Source organism: Melanostigma gelatinosum, assembly GCF_949748355.1.
Source record: "Melanostigma gelatinosum genome assembly, chromosome: 15".
Lineage (NCBI taxonomy): Eukaryota > Metazoa > Chordata > Actinopteri > Perciformes > Zoarcidae > Melanostigma > Melanostigma gelatinosum.
Genome location: NC_136648.1, coordinates 17,659,789 through 17,680,338, shown reverse-complemented (window position 1 = coordinate 17,680,338; position 20,550 = coordinate 17,659,789). Strand labels below are relative to the sequence as shown.

At 43.2% G+C, this 20,550-nt stretch overlaps 1 protein-coding gene across 1 annotated transcript; it reads left to right on the top strand.

Annotated features, from left to right (window-relative positions):
* Positions 1-5,176: 5,176 nt before the first annotated feature.
* On the top strand, positions 5,177-13,419 carry dsc2l (desmocollin 2 like). Its single transcript, XM_079284683.1, has 16 exons — positions 5,177-5,359; positions 5,830-5,920; positions 6,064-6,272; positions 6,366-6,467; positions 6,699-6,851; positions 7,020-7,164; positions 7,257-7,411; positions 7,537-7,671; positions 7,782-7,967; positions 8,088-8,335; positions 8,517-8,659; positions 9,482-9,703; positions 10,840-11,061; positions 11,277-11,392; positions 11,540-11,851; positions 12,260-13,419. Exons 1-16 carry the CDS (start codon positions 5,321-5,323, stop codon positions 12,455-12,457), a joined length of 2,676 nt encoding a protein of 891 aa, XP_079140809.1. The 5' UTR covers positions 5,177-5,320; the 3' UTR covers positions 12,458-13,419.
* Positions 13,420-20,550: the final 7,131 nt, after the last annotated feature.

Genomic DNA, 20,550 nt, shown 5'->3' with positions numbered 1-20,550 from the left:
GAGTATTGGAGTATTGGAGTAATGGAGTAATGGAGTAATGGAGTATTGGAGTGTTGGAGTAATGGAGTATTGGAGTAATGGAGTATTGGAGGAATGGAGTATTGGAGTAATGGAGTATTGGAGTAATGGAGTATTGGAGTAATGGAGTATTGGAGTAATGGAGTATTGGAGGAATGGAGTATTGGAGTAATGGAGTAATGGAGGAATGGAGTAATGGAGTATTGGAGTAATGGAGTAATGGAGGAATGGAGTAATGGAGTATTGGAGGAATGGAGTAATGTAGTATTGGAGTTATGGAGTATTGGAGTATTGGAGTATTGGAGTAATGGCGTAATGGAGTGTTGGAGTAATGGAGTATTGGAGTAATGGAGTATTGGAGTAATGGAGTAATGGAGTGTTGGAGTAATGGAGTGTTGGAGTAATGGAGTATTGGAGTAATGGAGTATTGGAGTAATGGCGTAATGGAGTGTTCGAGTAATGGAGTATTGGAGTAATGGAGTATTGGAGTAATGGAGTGTTGGAGTGTTGGAGTATTGGAGTGTTGGAGTAATGGAGTAATGGAGTAATGGAGTATTGGAGTAATGGAGTGTTGGAGTAATGGAGTATTGGAGTAATGGAGTATTGGAGTAATTGAGTAATGGAGTGTTCGAGTAATGGAGTATTGGAGTAATGGAGTATTGGAGTAATGGAGTGTTGGAGTGTTGGAGTATTGGAGTGTTGGAGTAATGGAGTAATGGAGTAATGGAGTATTGGAGTAATGGAGTGTTGGAGTAATGGAGTATTGGAGTAATGGAGTATTGGAGTAATGGAGTAATGGAGTGTTGGAGTAATGGAGTATTGGAGTAATGGAGTAATGGAGTGTTGGAGTAATGGAGTATTGGAGTAATGGAGTATTGGAGTAATGGAGTAATGGAGTGTTGGAGTAATGGAGTGTTGGAGTAATGGAATAATGGAGTAATGGAGTATTGGAGTAATGGAGTATTGGAGTAATGGAGTAATGGAGTATTGGAGTAATGGAGTAATGGAGTAATGGAGTGTTGGAGTAATGGAGTGTTGGAGTAATGGAGTAATGGAGTGTTGGAGTAATGGAGTAATGGAGTAATGTAGTATTGGAGTAATGGAGTATTGGAGTAATGGAGTATTGGAGTAATGGAGTATTGGAGTATTGGAGTAATGGAGTAATGGAGTAATGGAGTATTGGAGTGTTGGAGTAATGGAGTATTGGAGTAATGGAGTATTGGAGGAATGGAGTATTGGAGTAATGGAGTATTGGAGTAATGGAGTATTGGAGTAATGGAGTATTGGAGTAATGGAGTATTGGAGGAATGGAGTATTGGAGTAATGGAGTAATGGAGGAATGGAGTAATGGATTATTGGAGTAATGGAGTAATGGAGGAATGGAGTAATGGAGTATTGGAGGAATGGAGTAATGTAGTATTGGAGTTATGGAGTATTGGAGTATTGGAGTATTGGAGTAATGGCGTAATGGAGTGTTGGAGTAATGGAGTATTGGAGTAATGGAGTATTGGAGTAATGGAGTAATGGAGTGTTGGAGTAATGGAGTGTTGGAGTAATGGAGTATTGGAGTAATGGAGTAATGGAGTGTTGGAGTAATGGAGTATTGGAGTATTGGAGTAATGGAGTATTGGAGTAATGGAGTAATGGAGTGTTGGAGTAATGGAGTATTGGAGTAATGGAGTAATGGAGTGTTGGAGTAATGGAGTATTGGAGTAATGGATTATTGGAGTATTGGAGTAATGGAGTAATGGAGTGTTGGAGTAATGGAGTAATGGAGTGTTGGAGTAATGGAGTATTGGAGTAATGGAGTAATGGAGTAATGGAGTATTGGAGTAATGGAGTATTGGAGTAATGGAGTAATGGAGTATTGGAGTAATGGAGTATTGGAGTAATGGAGTAATGGAGTATTGGAGTAATGGAGTGTTGGAGTAATGGAGTGTTGGAGTAATGGAGTAATGGAGTAATGGAGTGTTGGAGTAATGGAGTAATGGAGTAATGTAGTATTGGAGTAATGGAGTATTGGAGTAATGGAGTATTGGAGGAATGGAGTAATGTAGTATTGGAGTTATGGAGTATTGGAGTAATGGAGTATTGGAGGAATGGAGTATTGGAGGAATGGAGTAATGGAGGAATGGAGTAATGGAGTAATGGAGTATTGGAGGAATGGAGTAATGGAGTAATGGAGGAATGGAGTAATGGAGGAATGGAGTAATGGAGGAATGGAGTAATGGAGTATTGGAGAAATGGAGTATTGGAGTAATGGAGTAATGGAGGAATGGAGTAATGGAGTAATGGAGTAATGGAGTATTGGAGTCCTTTTAGGGCCAACTTTCACAGTCATCTGTAAAACTTCAGCTGTGGATGTGAAATTCCCAAAGAGTGCAACGCTCATCAACATCGAGCTGCACAGCGGCTGTGGGCGAGTGTGTGCATGTAAAGCTGAGTAAGTTTGGTAAACAAAGAAAAGAAAAAAACAGGGAGGGGAAAAGACGGTTCCGCTGCTAGGATACAAGAAACTATTACTCCCCATGGTCAAAGGTGTGTGTGTGGGAGAGGAATATCCAGTATCAGCTTTATCTTGCATGGTAAGGCCATCAGTTCAATGTGACGCATCGAGTCTGACAGTAAAGCTCACATTTCACTGGGATTGTGCAGCCCCAGTGTTATTTCTTACTCACGGTGAGAGTGATTGCTTTGTGAGCGATCACTTATTCTTCATTGGTTTACTCAATCAGCGTCTAACAGCAATATGAGCGCAAAGGTGAAAGGGCAGTTTCGACGGCACCACAAACATACAGCAGCATTATGTTGCACAGAAAAATAAATACTGCATACGCACCTTTCGCACACTTTTCAATCTTTGTTTGTGAAAATGCAGCAGAGTGAGTTGTGTCACATGAGCCGGGCGTGTCCGGCCGTCCAGTCTGAGTGATCAAGCCGTATTTCAGTGTCCTGTAAAAACACATACTCAAACAACATTGCCCAACACAACCATCTCACTATTGGTGTGTGTGTGTGTGTGTGTGTGTGTGTGTGTGTGTGTGTGTGTGTGTGTGTGTGTGTGTGTGTGTGTGTGTGTGTGTGTGTGTGTGAGTGTGTGTAATGGCTGTTTGGACAGATTAATAACTCCTGCCGGTCTATAGGTGAAGTATATTAGTACGGTTATTATTGTAGGCTTGGACACGGACTTGGACACATCAATCAGTGATGTGTTTGGGGTGTTCAGACCCCGTCGCCTCGCGTGGTCCACGGATCACCCCGCTTGATCCAGAGCCATGTCCACCCTGTGATCTGATTGCTCTCCTGCGGCACAATTCCAGAGAAAGATTACCATGAAGCCAACGCCTCTCTAAAAACAGTTTCGACACGAAACTGGAACACATCACCTTCACTGAAGTAATTATTGTACAGCAGTCCTAGTCGCGGTTTCAGATAGGTGTGTCTGGCTGGAATGAACTGGTAACTGGCGAGGGCACATTTTCTGACGTTTGATTGGTTTACATGTGACATGTGATTACAAATGACGCCCTGAGGATCAGTCATCTATTAGTCACATCATTCTCTGGTCCAGAAACGCCACAGAGCAACTTGTCTCACCCGAATACTAACCATCGCATGTGACTTGACCCTGCCTCCCGCTAGCACTCACACAGGCGTATGTCACGACAAGAAAAGGAACAGTCTCAATGGTCTCAATCTTAGCGCATTTTAAATACGTTATCAGGAAACATCGTGTATGACTGGCATTGATGTTACATCCTGGCAGCACACACGATTTGGTGTCGTCATGCAGGACGAATTTGATCCGCCCAGTGTCATACCTGGGAAGACAACAACAATACTAAACAGATGGGTTCAAGCACACAAGCACACCTTGCTATAACAGTTGAATTGTACTGTACGTTGCACAAGGATGACACAAAGACAGTTTTGTGTCTTTACGTCATTTGAATGTGAAAACTGAGTTTTCCTGAGAAATGAATCATGTCTGTCCTTCTCCAAACTGTACTATTCAGCCGAAAAGTCATGAAGTAATGCCACAATGTCACAATGAGTAGAAAGTGTGGGAGGGAGAGGTCAGACATCGTGCCAACGGTAGAATGAGCGGACAAATAATGTGTTCTGTATGCTCCATGCTCTCACTGAAGCCTGAGCACGAGCATCATTCACTTTCATTTAAGCTTGGGGGGAGTGACACAGGAGAGGTATTTCGCTGAGTCTGTTTTGTATTTACTCTGAAGACTCCCAGCAAACCGAGCCCTTTCATTATGTCCACGCCCATGACTCACAGCGGCTTCCTGACATTTTTCTCACCTTTCCTGCTGCAGTCTGACTTCCCCACTTAGTTTGAGGCCTACCCCACCACAGTCCATCCATGTGGGACGTGTCGTATAAGGACAGGGGCCCAGTGTTGCTGCCTCCGACCGCTCTCACTTTTATCAGCAGTTTATAGAGATAGCGAGCGCTTTCGCTGTGGGAGCAGAGAGCCTCCCCCACACCAGGCTTTCGTTCGGCATCACATTCCTGTGGCGTTAAGTGAGGAGCCCAATTCTGTTCCTCCTACCAGAATGCAGAGGAGGGAGCATGCAGGGGTCAAGTTCTGTGCTGAGAAAAACAAAACAGATACACAAACAAGTAATTATACCAAAGAAGATGAAAAAAAACCACAAACGCGTATACTTTTCCTCTGTAGCTTAAATAACGAAAAGCACCTGCTCTGCATTAATAGAAACCAATGTAATATACCTGCAAGACATTATAGTGCTTTTACAGGCTCATATGGCACAACAATAATAAAGACCCATGGGAAATGATCGTGTTTAGCTTTCTTCTGATGCCTTGCAACACTCTGAAATGTTACAGAATGACATTAAATGGCACAATAAAGCAATGTTTCCCCCTGCTGGCCGAAGAAGAAAAAACATATATATATATATATATATATATATATATATATATATAAATTCAAAGTTTTTTTCAGGAGTTGACGTGTTCAGCACAATGGCAAGACAACAGTGAGCACAGCCCCACGGTGCTTTGGCCTGCGGATCTCAACAGGGAGGCGCAGGGAGTCTGGGTGTGGCAGCCAAAGGTGTGTCTGTCTGTTGACTCAGCGCCAGCAGCGACTGATCTCGCGGCTCAGAGGACAGTCTGCCCGGCCCCCATTCACGGCACCGAGCGCGCGCACAGACGGGTGTCTCCTTCAGAGCTTCTTTAAACACAGACACGAATCCACCCCGTCGCTCTTTACGGTCGAGTTCGGCTTCCTCCTTCGGACAAAGTCCATCAAAAGTGTTCAACAATGGCGAATGTTTTACTTTTCAACCTCTGCTCGCTGTTGGTAAGTTATTTGTTTTTTTATTTTATACATATCCTCTCGCCTGCGAAGGTGTTTTTGTCGATACGAATGTAACGCTCGAACACCGCGTTAAGCTAAAAGAGAAGTATTGTTTCAGTGTTTCTTTGGCAGGAGAAGTGTTGGTTATGTTAATTATGTCACACATATACCGATTATTTCCCCAGGGTTGGAATATTTTCATTTATGTGCAGAATTTCGACCACAATTTCTCCGGTTCCTGTGTTTCCTCCACCTTGTCCATGAGGCTTGTACAGTCAATATATATCCTGTCTCTAAAGAAGAAGAAGCTACAGGCTACAATGCACTGATATCAATACATTATACCTTTTAAGTTTCCAGCAAAAGCTGTTGACTCATATTCGAATGATTGTGTCCTCATATTTGGTTGAACAATTTCTATGAATGCGCACAAAATGCCTGTGTCTCACTTTGAGATCTCCTCTCTACTTCAGATCCTGTCCCGCGTGGAGTCGTGTTTAATCCCGACCTCTCTGTACATAGTTGTGCCAAACGCACTTCTACCTGGATCCCAAATCACCACAGGTGCCCCCCCCCCCCCCCCCTCACTCAGCAGGCTGCTCGTTCGTTCTTTACCGAACAGTAGTCTCCATTTCCACCGCATGAATTGTTCCATGTGCTGTTGTAGCCGCCTTTTAACCAGCACCTCCTCCTCTCTCGGTTCTCAGTTGAAGTTTCCGACTGCGACACCGACTCGATGCGTTTAACTTCGAGCGACCCGAGCTTCACAGTGAGCAGCAGTGGGGTGATAGAAACCGTAACGTCGGTGTCGGTGGCAGCGGCGGGGCGGACATTTTCTGTGCGGGCTCAGGACAACAGTGGACCGGACAGTGAGCTGTTCGTTCACCTTGTTCACAGTACAACGTTGAAAAGACAGGTGAGGTTATGCCGAGACTGTAATGCTTTTATAACAGGCTCATTATGCATATCAGAATCCCTGAACAACCCTGACCCTGTTTGCGTTTCCCAGGAGCCCACAGGCTTCCTGAAACGCTTCAAGAGACGCTGGAGTCCCCACCCCTTCAACATACTGGAGAACAATCCGGGACCTTATCCAAGAGCCATTGACATGGTAATTATCTGATCCTGATCCTGAAAGTAGAAGCTTTTTTTCACCCAGATTATGTGATTTACACACCTATACACGCCTCTTAAATACATTACTTTCCACTGAGTTTATGCAGTGATTAATTTTTTGTTGTTGTTGTTTTTTTTTTATGCCTGCACCACCAGATTGTCTGTTGAAATCTATGTTTAATGGTGTTGGCTTGAATATGTTTGAATTTGTTGATTTCCGTTGTAGATCGTGTCGGACTCGGAAGTCACGCATAAAGTGTACTACACCATCAGTGGGCCTGGCGTCGATCAGCATCCGGTGAATGTGTTCAGTCTCAACAGAACCGGGATGTTGTTCGTGCATAAGACGGTTGATCGCGAGGAGTTCCCGAAGTTTATAGTGAGTGTGAAACACCATTAGAACCAATGATTATTTTCCATATCAATTAATAATAATAATATTGTAAAATGTCATGAAACAGTAAAAAAATAAAAAATAAAATGAAATCAATTCAATCAATTAAATTGAAATGAAATTGTAAAATTGACGGGTTTTTTTTCGTCACAGTTAACAGTCAGAGCTTTCGACAAAATGACCAACCTGGAGACGGACAAATATTTGGACATCGTAATAGATGTGGACGATGTGAATGACAACGCTCCGACATTCCGAGACCCGATGCAGTACACTGTGCTCGAGCAGAGCGTGGCAGGTGAGGAACACGAAATGCACACCAGTAATCCCGCGGCATTAGATCTTCCGTCTGAGGGATAATAAACTCCTTGTTCGTGTTGTACACCACAGGGACAGTGGTGGGGAAGGTGAATGCTATAGACAGGGACCAGGTGAACACCCTCCACGTCAAGATCAGGTATTCTCTCAAGACAGGATTAGACCTGTTTGCCATCAACCCTGATACCGGTGTCATCTCGTCTGTAACCAACACCTTGGACAGAGAGGTGAGCGCCAGCGCCACTGTATTATCGAGTTGTTCTGAATTGTGACAGTTAGATCATACAAATCTTCGTCTCGTGCCTCGTCTTCACCCTGTTTATCGTATCACTTTGTCACACTTTGTCTTCAGACCAAAGACAAGCATGTGGTGACGGTAGAGATCAGAGATATGTACGGTGCAGGATCCGGTCTGTCCAACACAGCAACGGCAACCATCACTGTGGGTGATATCAACGACAACCCACCGACGTTCACAGAAACATCTGTAAGTGATAAGCGGTCACTTTAAATAAAAAAAGAAGCTTTTTTGACAATCAAGTATTTGGTATCAGTGTTTTAATTGATTTAAGTAACACACTTGTTTCTGTCCTTTAGATGGTAGCCAGTGTCAAAGAAAACGAAAATGAAAAACTTATCCTTCGAATTCCCGTTGAAGATAAGGACTTAAAACCAACACCGAACTGGGTTTCCAAATTTCTCATCACTAAAGGAAATGAAAAGGGACATTTCAGAATTGAGACTGACCCCCAAACCAACGAGGGGCTTCTGTATGTCTCAAAGGTGAGTGAGATTTCATATCGTTATTAATAAACGAGTAGCTATTTAATATGATACAGACACTCACATGTTATGGCCTGTAACACAGCATTAAAATAGATTTGTATGTCCCTGTTTGTCCAGCCCTTAGATCATGAGCTGAACAAAAATGTAAATCTTGAGATCACGGCACGGAACGGACCCGACCTGGTCGGCACCGCCGCCAAATGGCTGTCCATCCCTGTGGACGTCACTGTCCTCAATGAAGATGAGGGTCCAGCATTCTCAGCCCCTACCGTCCGCTTCAACGTCAAAGAGAACACAGCAAACGGCACGGTGATAGGAAGTTACACTGCTCTGGATCCTGAGACCAAGAGCAGCAACGGCATCCAGTAAGCGATCCTGCTCTACGGTCGCCTTGAAGCAATTAGCTTTCCCGTGGTATACAGTGTGGCTGACAGCAGTTAATCCCCCAACTCCTTTTCCTTCTCTTTAACACTGGAGGGCAGACTTTCACTGCGGAACTGGAGAAGGTGTTCCTAATAGACGAGTATGTTTTCCCTCCTCTCTCAGGTATTACAAGGTCACAGACCCAGCCTCCTGGATCAACGTGGACAAAGACAGCGGGAAGCTGACGGTGGCAAACACAATTGACAGAGAGTCGCAGTTTGTCCACGATGGAATTTACAACATCGCCATGAGGGCTGTTGATGCTAGTAAGTTCCTTGTAAATGCGGAACATTTCCTCTGCTGTGACTTGTGTAAGCCAACACGGTCGCGCGAGTACACACAGCGGTTCTGTGAAGGCGGACTAGTCGCCGACTTTCAGCCCCTTGCAGCCTTTTTTAAGACGCGTAAAAAGCTTCAAAATTCACGAGATGCGTATTCGTATTTAAATATCGTCGAATAAAACCTTTACTTGTCTTGAGCTTCTGTCAACCGCAGACCTTATTTCTTGTATATACTTGCAAATTCCATGTTCAAAAAAACCCGACGAGGGAACAGGAAGTGCAAAAATGCGAACTTATTTCATGGTTTTAGGACTTTTAGGGCTGCAGTGCCCTCCTGCTCAGATAATTACATACGCTCCAGTACATCTCCTCTACTTCCATAACTCTGCTGAACCATAGAACCACTTGACTGATAAAGAAATGTAATTCTTCAACTCACATCACATTACCTGTTTCATAAACTCACTCTCACTCTCCGATAGGTTTGCTAAATTCTCAAACCAAGAACGTTGCTTTGGGAAAGTGAGTCATCTTCATGAGAAATCAACACAGACGGCCTCTTTGTGGCATTATTACACCATATTAGAGATGTTCACAAACACCAGCTCCACCCTCACCGGTGTCTGTCTGACACATTGTGTGTCGTGACGTACAATGATTCACGCTTCTCCGGTGTGAAAATTGGCCTCACACCCAGCTGCTTGTCGGAATTAGAAAATTCCTGATTATTCACACTCGCTTTTTTTCTGCTTTAACATGCCCTCTTTTATCAGCTCCAAATACTGATGGAACTCTCGTGTATTTTAGGCTCCAAGACAGGAACAGGAACAGTCATCATCGTGGTGGAGGATGTCAACGACAACATACCGACTCTCCCCAGCAGCGAGTTGGTGTCGTGTGAGAAGGAAGGAGAGCTCGGCTCGGTGCTGGTTGTGGCGGAAGACAACGACCAGAGTCCCTTCTCCTCCCCGTTCAGCTTTAGTTTACCAACCGATCATGATGGCAAATGGTCCGTGACCAGGGTTAATGGTAGGTGGTTGTATTCGTTTTGTAGTTTGTTTTTTAATCTACGTCTGTGAGAGTGTCTTTTAGACCAAATAAACATGCATAACAGCAGCAATGCATTATCGAAACAGCTGTTAAAGCTCTGTAAGAAAACAAAAAGCAAGTTATTCATTGAAATATGTACTCCAAAACACGTTTTCAAAATAACCCAGTGACACAATGTTCAGTGAATGAGCCAGAGTCAGGCAAAGTCTTACTTCAGTAAAACTACAGAAGAATCATCACCAAATAGACTTAAAGCTTTAAAAGTACGAGAATGACCTGCTATTTATATTTGACATGATTAGATCATTTGTACAGGTATTTTACATCATATTTTAAGAGCACATTTTATGTTTTGTAACTACAGCTAATTAGCTTTCAAAATAAAAGTAGAACCGTCAAAATCTTTAGAAAGTGAAAGTACAGTACTTGTGTAAATGTAACTAGTTACTTTCCAGCACTGAAACGATACAAACAGGGGTTTAAAATCTGAAAACAATATATTAGCCAATATATATTTTTTTACCATCAAACAGTTTTGAGGAAAATCCCTCAGCTTAGCTTTTTTAAATTAATTGCATCCATAATATGTACAGAGTGGAACATTTTAGAAAGACAACAGTGCTCCCTGGTGGACAAACATGGTAATGCTGACACTGTTCAAAAGTGCTGCAATTTGTCATTAGGCCACTTATGTTCTCATACGACACTGTACATCTATGATAAGCCTACATTAGACGGTGATATTAATGCGGTCGGGACATAAAGAGTGAACGTGTTGATTCGTGAGTCAAAGAATGTGCGGCAAATGCATGATCACTAAAACGAAGACTTTGCATACAGACTGTTTTGATTGTTTTGCGGTGGTGTTAGTCGGGGATGGCAACCAGTTTTGTAAGCCGCGTTCCACCGCCTATGTTACAGAGGGTGTACTTTTTTTTTATACGAAATTACATCTTTTGGGTGAAGTATTCAAGCATCACAACGAACACTTGCTTGAATCCGTCCGGAAAAAATCTCTTTTTTCTAACGTTAACGTGTTCTGCACAGTGTTGAGTTGCCATTTCTTTGAGAACCCTGGAGAATCATTTCTTTTCTTACACGCGTTTCCTCTTCAGGTACAGCAGCTACGTTGCAGCAGATGAAAGAGCTTCCTACTGGAAAGTACAACGTTCTCTTGGACATTAAAGATCTGCAGGGCTCTGGTAAAACACAGACGGCAACAGTGAGGATCTGCCAGTGCAGGAATGGAGACTGCATTACCAAACCAAACTCTGTGTCATTGGGTCCAATGGCTTTACTGGCTATGCTGTTGCCTCTGCTCCTCCTCCTACTGCTCGGTGAGTCCCCCCCACCCCATGCTCATGCATGTGTAAAAGCGCCAGGAGAGTGATAGAAAGTTAGAGGTTGTGCCACTGAATTATGGGTTGTATGTTAGGCACAGAGCAATGATATGTGGTAGTACCCTTATACAGTGTATAATGATGAACGCTCACTCTCGTGATGCCTTCCACACTGTGCATTCATTTCTAACACCCTTGCTTTGTTATTGCAGCCCTTCTGGTTGGACTTATCTGCACGACAGTGAAAAGGCATCTGAAAATTGAAGACGGAGGAGAGAGTGGTGGAATCCTGCTCAAATCAAACACAGAGGCCCCGGGGGACGAAGTGGTAAGGACATAACAGTCAAAGCATTGCCTCGGCCCACTGCATTGTAAAGAAACCTCATTTGTTATCTTCCCTTTTTTCCTCTCTCTTTTGCTGCATTTATTTAATTGTTACTTGATTGGCTGTTTTTTTTTTTTTTTTTTTCTCCAGTCCAGTCTCATCATGGTTCCCCCTCAATCACCAGTGAAAGGCTCCGTTAAGGGTTATGGGGCGAATCCAGATTGGATGGTAAACAACGGCTCCGCCACATTAGGAGCCAAATCCACCCACGGCAACGGGATGTATAATTCCGATGTCGTCGCATCCGATTTCGACCAGTACTATTCTGGCCAGTACAACCAATATGGGAATCAATCGGTGGGAGGAAATTATATCAGTAGCGTTGAAGGCTTTGACAACAGATTCCTCGCCCAGGACGCGACTCTTCGCAACTGGCAAACGAACGGCCGCTATCTACACCAGGTAATGTTCTTTTATAGCAGCAAAAAGTTCAGATTTGTAACATATTTATAGTATAACAAAGAAAAGAGAGGGGGGGGGCTAAGAGTAGAAGGAAGCACAAAAAGTGGCTGAATTAAATGTGTCCAGATGTGTCTTTCATTCTCTGAGGTTTAATAACTTCTTTGTTGTCTGTAAGGGCTTAGATAACTCTCCTGTGTAATATAATCCTGTTCTCTAAGCCGTGATAGCATCCCCCTGTAAACGTTATTATTTCTCAACTTCTTGGTGAGAGATGTTATTTCTCTGTGTAATATCTGACTGCCAGTCATATCCTGAGCAGACATGGTGCAGAATCTCCCCTCCTATCGCTCAGGCTTGGTCCACGGCGAGTAATAACGCGCTTCCTCTCCCTTCCGCTTCGTCTTGCAGAAGCTGATCTACTTCGGAACGGAGGACGACGGGCGGTACGCGGACGACGTCCCCCGCCCCTACGGGTTCGAGGGGGTGGGCTCTGCGGCCGGCTCCGTGGGATGCTGCAGTGACTTTGGCAACGACGAAAACCTCGACTTCCTGAACACGCTCGGACCAAAGTTCAAAACTCTCGGAGACGTCTGCAGAAAGACATGAACGATGGAGCTCAAAACTAACGGCGCTCACTCCTAACTGTGCCGGATGCAGAGACGGGCCTGGGATCTGAATGTTTGGCGCGTGCCCCTGAACATGAATGAGAAAAAGAACAAGCAGGTGGCGTCGGCGTGTGCGCACCGCTCTGCTGTCGCTTTTTGTCGTTTTTTTTTTTTTCTTTGCTGCTTTTTGGCAAAAGTCTTTTACACTGAAAACTATGCAGATGCAGTCAGTCGTACATGCTTTGATTGGTGTGTTGTTTAGTGCCTTTAGAGTCATCCATCCATTATCTACACCTGCTTCTCCATGTAGAATGATATTTGCGGGGTTTTCGGTCTACTGTATGAGTGATGACTTTGGGTATTTTGGTTATTGTTAATCATCAGTGTTTATGGTAAGTAAGATACAATTTTGCATTTGCTGAGTTTTAATTGCTTGCTCAATTTTTATAGTTTTTGATATATTTTTTAAAGAAAAAAGGAAATGCCTAAATGAAATAAGACAATAAAACTGCCTTCTTTAACGTTTCACATAAACAAACTTTCCTTTAAAATGACATGTTTGGAATTATTTACGAGTTTTTGAACAATAATGTTGATTGCGTTCGCTGGTTTTCAAATTCATACAGTAATATATCTGAGCAGACACATTCCTCCGCAGCTCTCGGCCGTTAAATGGGCGTATAGCTTCAGCCCTGTGTCTCATCGAGGTCGTTGCAACATACTGACAGTAGTCCTGTGAAAGTCAGCACCAGGGCGTGAATGTGACGAGTGAGGTGCTACTGACACTGCCCGCAACTGTTTGGATACCAGACTGACCAGAAACAAGAACGGCTTAACAGATCTGATAAAAATGTCCTTGAACCTGCGAATTAAAGGGAATATTTAAGTCCAATTTGTGTATGTTGGGTTGTTGAAGTTGTGATTGTACATGGCCATTAAAGAATGTTTCTCTTGGTGAACTTGTGCGAATGTGCCAGATGTAGTTTTTGTTCCCACGTTACAATACGATTCAAACAGCATCAGTATCAAATATAAAGCCGTCCTCATACTTCTAACTGTACTTTGGCAGAACGATGGAACAGAATGTGAGAGCTGAATAGTTGCTCATTGTGCCCGGTGTCTGTGTGCACTCTGGTGAATGATTTACTGGGTGTGGCACTCCGAGCTTGCACAATGTGAAGGGCACGGTGTTACTGCCAAGCACCACGCCTCCTGGCTAATATTTACCTCCAGGCTCCTGCAGATCAAGTTGGTGCATTTAAACAGTATTATTTTGCATTTTCTGTCATTTCTTCCATGCTAAAGATGCTGCTAAGTTGCCCCAAAGTTAAGCTACACTCTATTGAATTTTTTGAACAGAAAAATACCCTCATCTTTGAGAAAGATTTTCCAGTGAAAGGAAATTCACTGTAGGCTCCAATCAATGTTGCTTTTAATCCATTATTGATAACTTCTTTAAAATGGCAACATTCTGGAGATAACAAGCGTAGCTATGCACAGAGTAGCATGAATAAATAATACAGCACAGTAAATGTATTGAAAACCAAATTGAAATCCCCCATGAGTTCTTGGGTTATCGGGCTTTGGTCGATTACAGATTATTAATGTAGAGAGAGTTGTTTTTTTTTGTTTTATTTAAAAGTATCGGTGCTCATAAACAATTCACTAACATTTGTTTCGATGGCATGCAGATCCTCAGTGTGATGAATTACAAATCTAAAGCTGGAAATATAATTAGAGGGTCCAGAAAGGACCATCTGTCATGTGATTGTGATTGTGATGAGTATCAAAGATGACAACAGAGAGCGGGACAAAAATAATAGGGAAATTAGATCTTGGAATGAAACTGGTCTCGCGCTAAGATCACACACTGGAATCTCATTTAAAAATACAACAATATTATCAGCACAAATTACAATAACACTGTCACAGTTATGGGAGGATGTGAACGAGATGAGAACATCAAGGTTTTTTTGCTCAAAATCCCACCGGAGCCAATTAGAAGTCACTTAACTCAAAATAATGGAAATAAGCAGTTAACCCAAATATCTAAAGAAGACAATCCAAGCACAGACGGCAGCTCGATTAACCCTATTTTACCAACAAACAGTCTTAATTTATTGTTTAATTACCATCCTCTGCAGAAATAAAAGCTTTTGTGTGTAGCTGGGATTCCGAGGAACTTTTGGGGACACATTTCCACATCTTCACCATGGCAACCCTGAGGTCATGCTCTGCGTTGGCTTTGTTACCAACAAACTGAGCACGGTGATGACACAGCATTAAGGCCTTCGGAATCACTTGGGACTGCAACATTCATTAGACAACTTCATTTACAGACGAATACCATTCAACGGGTGTGAAATGTATCGAGGAAGTGCAAATCTGAGAACCAGGTTTGGCATGCCCGTATAGCAGATCCTACAAGAGAAGGCGCCTCACCTCGCACTCTCACTGCTGCAACACGTGCCTTCATTTTCACACGAGACATAGTTCAGCGCAAAAGTAACATGTCCACTCAGCCCAACTGCTCGAGACAACGTGCTCAGCTGTCCTGGCATATGACGTGCGTGCGCCATGGGAGCTGCATGACAAAAATACCTCCGCAGCAATTAAAGCGACAACAAAAACGAGAGCTTTAGATCGTTTCTTTGAGCGTTGTCAAGCGCCCTTATGTTAAGCAACGGCGCTGATAAGCCACGTAATTCAAAGGACCACTTTGTGTGTGTCCACCCTTATCAGAGCTGCTTGTGCCATCACTTCCAGTCACGTCTGTAAAGACGCAATTAATTCTAAAGCAGCAGCGTGAAATTCATTTATTGCTTGTAATTAGTTTTCGGCATACTGTGAAAACAATCTCTCCAGATCGGGTTGTTTTCACCCTTCACCAGAGAGTCTGAGGCCACTTGGCTCCATCCGAGTTCAATATGGAGTGGAGCCTTCAGGCTGCCAAGAACTCGGAGCGCAGCAGCTTCTTAACCCCCTGCTGACTTTGGCCTCAGGATTTGTGGCTTTAAATGACGTGCGCAAGATATTCCAGTTGCTGTGAATGCACATGACAAAGTCATTTCGTCACTGTGTGCCTTGGGTGAAGCACAAACCAGGTCATGTATATGTGGAATTGAGGTTGGTCTGTGATTAATTAAGATGCAGAACGTGTGTGTTCCTGCATGCAACATGCCCCATTCAAATGATGATGTGTTGCGATGTGTTCATGACAGCGTATGATTCATTTGCATTTATGAAGACAAGACGTTATGACTGTTAGTGCCACGAGGTGTCACACTTACATCGTCTGAGTTGAACACAGGCTTTTTTGAGATGGCTCTGGGGTAATAATTCTCCTATAGAAGGTGACTGATTTCTGTCTGTCTCATGCACAACCAAACACCTGATATCACTCCAATTAAGCTGTAAAGTCACGACAGCTCTGTTAAAGGGAAGTCATTCCACCATTTGTGCCTTCCTGTGCTCCGACGTGCTGTATGTGCCAGACTTTACAGTTACCGTGATGCTGATATTTGGTGTCACTTATCGAACAAGGCTTCTCATTGCACCTCCACGCTCATTGGAAGTGAAGTAAGATGGGAGCCTGCCACCACCTCTCGAGCATATGGCGCTGATTGATGGGGCAGCAACTGCAAAAAAAAAATAGTGATAGTTCATTGAAAAGTCATACTTTTAATGATTTTGATATTTTCCCGTCTCTGAATGATTTAAATAGTTTGTGCTGTGTCACATATCAAAGGACAATTATGTTGTATATGTAATTTAAATGGTATAGTGTTTTAATAACCAAATACTGGATAACAAGAGTCGAATTTAATTTCCACGGTGATTACCATTTGTTTCCCCACTTCAAGCATCGACTGTCTTTTAAATGTCTGATTGTAGTGTCTATCATGCCTTGTCTGAAGGTGTTGCGATTTATTTCATTTTTTAGCACTTTTGAGCTACTTGTATGAAAAGTGCTCTTTAACTAAAGTTATCATTGTTATTATAAAGATATTTCTGGTCTACTCTTACAAAAGATAAGAGACTGATTTGACTAATTCTCATTGTGCTATCATCATAACAACTACTCTTGCCGTACCATTTGGCAGGATGTGCTTTACATTAACTATATGCAAGAGCTTAAATGACTTGTTAAATTGTTTGTCTGAGGTATTGTGCTGCTTCCCAGGGTTTCCCTCCATATCTTTCACACTCAATTTAAATGTGCAGCTCACATATTAATTAAATAAATCAGTTTGGCAGCTGAAAGCCTCAGTGATACATCTGGGTCTTAATTAGTCAAAAGGATTCAAGTGATAAACAACAGAATATGTGTATAAATGCTAAATTAACTCATCCATGATATACCTACATACAGTCTAAATATTAATTTGCCATTCATTTCCTTTTCCCCTTTGTATTGAGAGATGTAGATACAGCTTTTATTTTATCGACTGCTTTCTACAATCATGATTGTTTTGCAACATGGACATCTGAACGCATTGATCAGAGATATAATTGTGTCTCCATCAGGCTAATGAGTGGACTGACCCTGGCAAACGCTGTCTGAAGAAATATGCCATTATTCTCCCTGGATTTAAAATGATGTGCCCATGTGGACGTTACCGAGCAGAAGTCATTTTTCGAAGTAATCAATGAACACAAGGACGTGAGTGACGCACATGGTGAAAGCATAGACGGGGAAATGAGAGTATCTACTTACTGGTGATTTATTTGTTATTGCAATTACATGAAAATATTTTTTTCTTCGACCCATGTCCCTCCAGTTCATGGCAAAAAAATATAGAATAGAGTAAGAAACATCTTGTTTCTCCTATTGAGAATGTAACATCGGAGGAGGACCGAGCGGCTGCATTCATCAAACTTGAGTTTCGCCATCAACTGTACACCACAGTAACAGACCTCAGACTCATTTCTGCATCGGATGAATGGCTGAGGTTGACCACTATTGAGCGCATTCATCTCTGCAGTCACACCTCTGAACCACATCAAAAGACTGTTTAGTTGTGTGGTCAAAATATCTGCTTGTGTTTGTCTCCATTGAGCGGAAGTATTGAAGTGCAATGAAAAGTGCAAGTGCAATATTACTATTGACTGGGTAATGAGACAAACAATGAAGACCAAAATAGAAGCATTCGATGGACTATTTTCATCACTTGAAGATCTCGACTATGCAGATGATCTCTCTCTTCTTTCACATACTCATCGACACATGCAGGAGAAAACATCCCGCCTCAGTGATTTTGGTCAGAAGATTGGCCTGAAGATCAGCAAAAAGAAAACGGAAGTGATGACTCTGAACATTCCCGATCCCTCACCAAGTCAGGTTAACGGAGAAGATCTCCCTAAAACTGACGAGTTCACATATTTGGGGACCACTGTCAGACACGATGGGGGCACAGATAAAGACATCAAGAACCGTCTTAATAAGGCAAGAAACGCTTTCAAAGTACTAAATAACATATGGAGGTCACAGCAGTACACCATCAAGACCAAGCTTAAATAGTATCAAAGCTGTGTTTTATCCACCCTGTTGTACGGTTCTGAATGCTGGAGAATGACACAAGAAGACCTCAACAGACTATCAACCTTCCACACCAAGAGTTTAAGACGAATACTGCACATTTTCTGGCCAAACACCATTTCAAATGAAGACTTGTATGACAAATGCCAACAAGAATGCATGGAGACCATCCTAATGAGATGAAGATGGAGATGGATAGGACATGTGTTGAGAAAAGATCTTGCTGATATCACAAGAACAGCCTTACATTGGACACCAGAAGGGAAAATAAAAATAGGCCGACCAAGAAACACACGGAGAAGAACTGTGGAGAAGGAGATGCAGAACCTAAACCACTCATGGGGCACCATCCAGCGACTCGCCCAGGACAGGCAGGAGTGGAAGACTTTTGTTGCTGCCCTACATGCCAAGAGGCATAAAGGGAAATGATGAACTGAAGGCCAGGGTGCAGCAGCAGACACAGTACACGCAAAAACAAAAATCCAAAAGGACGGCTGCCATTCGTTATTGTTCATCCAGCGGAGGCTTACAGTATAGTTGGCACTCTGGGTGAGGTGGTTAGGCTTTGAAGATGTTCTGAGAGACGTTCACAGCTTGTCTTGGCGGTGCTGGTATGAGGTTGAAATGGCGTCTGCAACTACTGTACGTCGAGTACCGCACATCTGTTTAATGAAAACACTGGTAGAAAACAGAGGAATAACAGTCGCAAACAAAACAAAAAAAATGTGAGATTGCTGCAATCTCAAAAGGGCGGCGCTGGTGCCAGAAAACCTTCAGAGAAACGCTTGTTACGAGAGTTTCTGTCTGACTAAGAGGCTCAGTGTGATGTTGCCGCTCGTCAGGAGCGCAACATATTAGCACAGTGGCCTTGTTACATTCATCTGACGGAAACAGAGACAAAAAAAAAGGAGGACCTGACAAAGTGTTTTCCTCTGTAGGAGTCGCAATCAAAGCGAGCCCTCCGAAAAATCTTACTGTCATGTTTCACAAACTGCTCGAGTTTAACAGCTGAACACGCAAGGATCGGCAGAGTGAGAGTTGCCCGAGTAGAAAGGAGGGAATAGACGGGGTCAGACAGGCTGAGGAGGAGAGGTAAACAGGTAGATTAAGAGCACAAAGAAGAGAGGCCTGTGATTTTTGATGACTGATGTTGAGCGTCGAGTCGGCGTAAAGACAGGAGGCTCACTCTGGCTCTTGGCGTGTAACCCCCTGTGGTGGAGATCTATAAGGCTGATCACCTTCTGTGTGAGCTGCTGCTCTTGCCTCACTGCCATGTCTCCTGGCAGAGCGCAGAGAGAGACTCCAGCAGACTACAAAACGCAGTCTCACACACACACACACACACACACACACACACGCACACACACACACACACACACACACACACACACACACACACACACACACACAGGGGCTATGCCCTGATAACCACACCGTCTTAGTGAGGAACTTAATTGGCCCGCTGCACATTTGACTTCAGGGAATGTTTTGAGACTGTAGGTGTCAAAACAACACGAGCTAAAGGTTGAAGCTGTAGATATAAAGAGTGCAAGCAAATCTCTGCCCCCTCAGTCCTCTGAGCTCAATGGCCATGACAACATATTTGCATATTGATGAGGGTACTTGGAAAGTTTTTAAGCCACGAGTAAACATTCAAATTCAAAATAATAAAAAAAAACATGGATTATTGGACTGAACGTAAACATCATTTTGGGGGGGGGGAAGCACTATTTTCTGCTCTATTTCTGGAGCGAATGTGTGCTCATTCCGTATTTTTCTGCAAGTAGTATGGCAAAACAGAGCTGTATATCAGTCACAGAGGATCTGCATCGGCAAGTGAGAGAAAATACATGAAACATGCACACACGGCATGCGTAAGAGGGCACATAAGAATACGACTTCATTATCTTTGAGTAAATGTAAACACGGTGGTAGCAACAAAAACCCAATACTGCACAGGAGCAATTCTCCTCCTAAGCCCTGTGACCACTTTGTTGTATATTTATACCAAAGTCTAGAGAAGTTAAACCACACTGACACTCCTCACATGTCGATCCCTTTCATGTTCTTAGACTGAGCTCATAAGACATGTTTTATATCCACCAGCACCGATGCTCAGGGAATCCAGTTTATTGATTTGCTGTCAGGCTTGTATCAACATGGTCCCATCAGGAGGCTCGGTACATAGCAACACAGCCAGTGGACGGCGAGCAGAGCACAAATAGACCAGCAAATGATGATGTGGGCCGGGGAAAACACAGGGTTGACCCCATATCACATGCAGCCGGCTCAAAACAAGTAGCATCACACAAATCTGCTGCGCTCCGTTGAGCTCGGGTGCATTCGCCAGACAATTGGCAGCCGGGTGATGGATATCAGTGTAGACCTGATTTAACTGAGTTGACAATCAATCCAGAAATAATGGACCGCAGCAGCACACTGTACTCTTTCCGCTCTATCTCTATCGTAAAGTTGCAGATTCAGAAATCTTAGCAGGCAGCCAAAATTGACATGACAGTTACCGCTCCACACACAAATATGCTTATTCACTCACT